The 4,801-nt window shown below is 52.3% G+C and overlaps 1 protein-coding gene across 1 annotated transcript in view; it reads left to right on the plus strand.

The window, feature by feature from the left end:
- Positions 1-1,665: 1,665 nt before the first annotated feature.
- Positions 1,666-4,801, plus strand: part of LOC103925881 (Krueppel-like factor 5) — an 8,033-nt gene continuing 4,897 nt past the window's right edge. Inside the window, exons 1-2 of the mRNA XM_009334679.1 lie at positions 1,666-2,193; positions 2,251-2,557. Of these exons, the coding sequence (XP_009332954.1) occupies positions 1,666-2,193; positions 2,251-2,557 (835 nt within the window). The remainder of the gene's footprint in view (positions 2,194-2,250; positions 2,558-4,801) is intronic.

The following is a 4,801-nucleotide window of genomic DNA, read 5'->3' on the forward strand; positions in this document are numbered from 1 at the left end:
AGGGGTTCCCCACGGGGGGGGGGGGGGGGGGGGGGCTGTTGCTGGCGGCAGCGCTGCCTTGAGCAGAGGCGGTTAGGTGAGGATGTGACACAAAGTGAGCTTTGTAGCTTCCTTTAATGAGGGCAGGGACTTTTCAGGGCCTGCACGTTCACTGAGGACGGATAGGATTTACAGCACAGTGTGTACACACACCAGTGCGGCGAGCACAGCGTAGAAAACACAGTCCCAGTGCAGTGTGCTTGGTTCCAGTGCAGCGTAGTACTTCCAAGTCCAGCCGCTCTGAGCTTCTACCCGTGTAGAAGAGGGTGTATTTGTGGCACGTACCTATGTTTGGGTGGAAGCCAGCTTACCCATGCGTTGCCAGTATGGCCTGCAGAGGTGCAAAGGCTCTTTGAATTAGCTGGAAGCACAGGTGATATGTTTTGCTGGAAAGGGCGAGGAAATCTCTTGGGTCCTGTCCAGCTTTGTTAAGAGCAATGAAGTTGCAGCAGGGATGACTTTGGCCCATTGCACTCCAGTGACATAGTTCAGAGCTGTAAAACTCTCGGCTCAAGCGTGCAGGGTGTGGGGCAAGATCAGCTTGCTCTCCTGAAGTGCGCTGTAGGTTCTGCCAGGGAAACCTGGTGGTTTTGCCAGCTCCTCTACATATGAATGAGTCTACGAGGGCTTTGCAATGAGCTTGACACATGGATAACCACATAATTAAAGGCTGTAGCTTTATAGAAGAGCATTAGCGCTGGTATCTTTAACCACAAAGAGCAGAACTTGAGTCATCAAATGCCAGGGGATGAATTTCCTAGCGGATTGCTCCATCAGGTTGCTGAATTATTGGGCCAGGATCCAGTGGGATGCTGCATCAGAGATGAACCAGGAGGGGAAGAAACCTGGCAAGCGGTGATTGTCTGAGATAGATGTCCTATTATCTTGGAGGACCCAGACTTGTAAAAACAGCTCTACAAAACTAGAACTAAACCAAAGGTTAGGTGAGGGCTGAGTCACTTTACCAAGACAAGGCAGTAATAGTATGCCTGGCAGTTTCCATTTTAGGCTCACAGTCCACTGAATTAGTGGCAACACCACTTAGATTTCTAGGGCTATAGCCCAAATTTTTCTCAATTAATTAAAGATATTGTCCTAGAATATTCTCAGTTAATTAAAGATATTGTCTTAGAACAAAATGCAATACATCTCAGGCTGTTGAGTAGCCTGAGAAGGAGACCAGAATCGGCATGTCTAAGGTGGGCTGCAGATCCAGCGTGCCCAAAGCACGAGGCCGACTGGAGCAGTTCCTGATGTCATCCCATTTCTAGTGTTAGCTTCTCATTTGTGTGACCAAAGCCTTGTACCTAAAGCTTGGCTCTTCTTTATCAGGCTATATTTCTCTCGTAACTGCATCCTCTGCCGAGCTTACCCTTTGTTATCAGTGCAGATAGGTAGGAGGGAAGTGGGACAGAGGACAGTGGGAAGGCTCCTGGGGAGCCGGTGGCTGAGTCAGAGACTGAAACTAAATCACCACAGCCTGTGACTCCTGGGCTGCTCTTGCTGCTCTCTCGATTTCCTGCCAGCTTAAGTACTTGGTGAACGTTGGTCTCCCACCACCAATGTGTCAAGGTCACTCTTCACAAGTTCTCTTGTCTGCATTTTTTGCCGTAGGCACGGTCCGAAATGGATAAGTACCTTTCAAACGAGGTGCCATCCATCCCAATGATAGCAGACAAGAAGTACCGCCGGGAGAGTGCCTCAGTGGTGGATGAGTTCTTCTCCACGGAGAAGCCCACTTCTACGCCGTACAGCGTGAACATCAATGTGATTCTGCCAGACACGACGCACCTGCGCACGGGACTTTACCGGCCACCCAAATCCATGACGCCATTCCCACAGATCAAAACAGAGCCTGGCACCAGCTTCGCCCAGCCCTGCTCTTCCGCCTCTGGCTCCACACAGACCCTGCCCGACTTCACCAGCGTCTTCAGCATGCCCCAGTCAGTGGCAGTGAACAACATCTTCATCAAGCAGGAGATGCCCTCTGAGATCCCCTTATCCACCAATCCACAGCAATCCCAGCTTTACCAGATGCCTCTTGGCAACGGAAGCGCTGACATTACCACTCTGACGTCCTCCTCCCACAGCACCACAGCCATCAACAGTCTCAGTGGTGTCACCATGTCCACAGGTAACACCATGTCCAGTGTGGTCCACAGACCTGTCCAACCAGGAGGGCCAGTTAAGCAGTACCCACATGTCTCCCAGGGACAGGGGAACTTCAACATCTCAGGGCAGTTCTACGCTGTTCCAGGGGTGAACCTGCCCCCTTCACCCCCCAACTCACAGCCTGGCAGCCCAGAAAATCAACCCGAGCTCATCAACACCATCTCTCCCCCACCATCCTATGAAGCCACTTTTGGACTGAAGTTGGTCCAGTCATCCCAGGTTCCCCCAGTCCCCAATGGCCTTGGGACCCTCTCCCAAGGGCACATTGTCATGCAGCCCCCCAAATACAACAGACGCAACAACCCTGAGCTGGAGAAAAGGAGAATCCATCACTGCGATTACCCAGGTATGCTTACGGTTGATGTACTGACTTGGCTTTTGGGAGGGTCTCTTGTTGACACGCTGAGGCTTGGGGCTGCCTTGGGCCTCCGCAGGAGTTTAATCTGAAATCACTTTGTCCATCTGCATGACGAAGGGAGCTATGGAGCTGGGTGGAGAGCCCCAGGGAAGTGCAGTTCCTACCACCACCAAGGGAGTAGAAGAGGTCGATCCTGCCTGTGCTAGCTGATGCCTTTTTTCTCCCCTTCCCTTTCCCCTTCGTGCTCTGGCAAAAGCAAGCCTGACTGTGAGAGGCAGAGAGCTCCTGCAAAGCACGGGGATGCTCCTGGAAATCTGCTGCCTTAGCTGCCCGTCTCGCTCTGGTCTTGCCTAACCCCGAGCAGCCGCATGCTCTCCACAGGTGAAACCGTGCTGGCTTTCTCACTGACCTTTCCTTTCCCAGTCTCCCACAACGGGTGGAAAACCATCGAGTAATTTCCATAAGCAGCCTTTATGGTCTCTCTCTCTGTAGCCCCAATTCTCTTCTTCCAAAGAGGCAATGAGCTGAATATCTCTGCGTCATATCCTTCGGTGGCTTCATGTATTGCGTCAGGCTGCTGTGGAAAGGCATTTCAGGGTAATGATCAGCCCGGAGCTGAAGGTGTTCCCTGTGTGTCACCTCATTGCAGGAGCACGTCCATCTAAAGACCTGTAATGCCTTGGCAGGAGGAGATCTTGCAGGGTTTCCCGCACTGCGCACAGAGAACCTGTGGGACCCGCAGCTGCAAACTCTCATTCATGCTGCGCGGGAGAGAAGCAATTGTGTCCCTGGCGAGAAACCCCAGTGACACCAGTGTGAGGGCTTGAAAATTGCCAGTCCTTGTGCAGGGACACACACCTCCCACTTCCCGGGCCGAGCCCCAGCCATCGGGCTGTTGGGGATTAGCAAATAGTTTTCCCATGGGCGTGTGTGAACTGGGGAAAGTCATTTCCTAACAGCCTCCTGCAAGATTTATGTGCTCTTTCCATGGTACAAGAGCGGCTGTAGCAGGTCAGCCCAGAGGCCTGTCTAGCCCAGATCCTGTCTCCAGCAGTGACCCGAGGAAGCATATAAGAATAGGACATGTTTAGAGAGATCATTCTATGCTTACACCTTCCCACCCATCCTCTGGCAACCTGCAGATTAGGGACTTTCTGAGCCCTAATGCTGCACCCACGTTCTTGTGGTTAACAGCTTGTGCTGAATTTTTTACCTTCTGCTGGTCATGGTGGGAGACAGACTAAGGGTGTAAGTGGACCACTGCTCTGAGACAGACCCCTCTGCTCCTGTCAGAACTGGTCAGAGTGAGAGTCTCACCCTGCAGGATGCACTCCCAAGGCAAAGCTTGCCTGTTTTCAGCGGGATTTTGGCCTGCATAGGAAGGCAGGAGCACATCTGTGGTGCAAAAAAACCCCCCAGACAACCTGTGCTGAATAAACACTGGGTGGCTCGATAGTGTGTACGTGCAGAGGCAGTGGAGGGCTTCTAATCCTTCACACGGAGGTTCAGCTAGAGGTGAAACCAGTCAGGACTGATGGCAGGGGCAGCAGGTCTTACTGACGTGGTCTGCGTGAGGAAGCGACAGGAGGCATACCGAATTCACACTGGTAACTGGATGAACAGGGGAGACCTGTTTGCAAAGCCCCGATCCAAGTTTCCGGGTGGTGGCCACAGCACTTCTTCCTCTGCGTGCTCACGGGGAAATGAAGCTCAGCTGTGCCCTGCTCTGGCTTCTCTGTGCTGCGCCCTCTGGATTTGGAAACTGCTCTGGGTGCTCGGCTGGCTTTGTTTCCGTGCCCAGCAGGGAGGCAGTCCTTGGTCTCATGCATATTCATCTCTCTCCTGAGGGACCTCTGAGGCTTCAGAGCATCAGAAGCAAAATTGAACTGGGTCACCAACCCTTATCCCTCCCACCATGGGGAGGGGAAAGGCAGCTAGCTGCTCCCGCACCGCTTGAGCAGGACAGGACGGAGAGCTGATCTTGTGCAAGAGGCTTCTTTAGGCTGCGTGGAAACACTGGAACAAAAAATATGACTATGTTGCTTATGCAGGTCATAAAAATTCAAATTCATGTTTTAATATTCTTGTCAAAACACAACGAAGCAGGGCCATAAAGGCAGCATGAGAAGCTTTACTAAACTTTATATAACTGAAATTTTCCAATGGGAAAGCTGCCCGTCAGAAAAGGACCTGGGGGTGTTGGTCGACAGCCGGCTGACCATGAGCCGGCAG

Source organism: Pygoscelis adeliae, unplaced genomic scaffold (assembly GCF_000699105.1).
Source record: "Pygoscelis adeliae isolate BGI_AS28 unplaced genomic scaffold, ASM69910v1 Scaffold412, whole genome shotgun sequence".
In the NCBI taxonomy this organism is placed as follows: Eukaryota; Metazoa; Chordata; class Aves; order Sphenisciformes; family Spheniscidae; genus Pygoscelis; species Pygoscelis adeliae.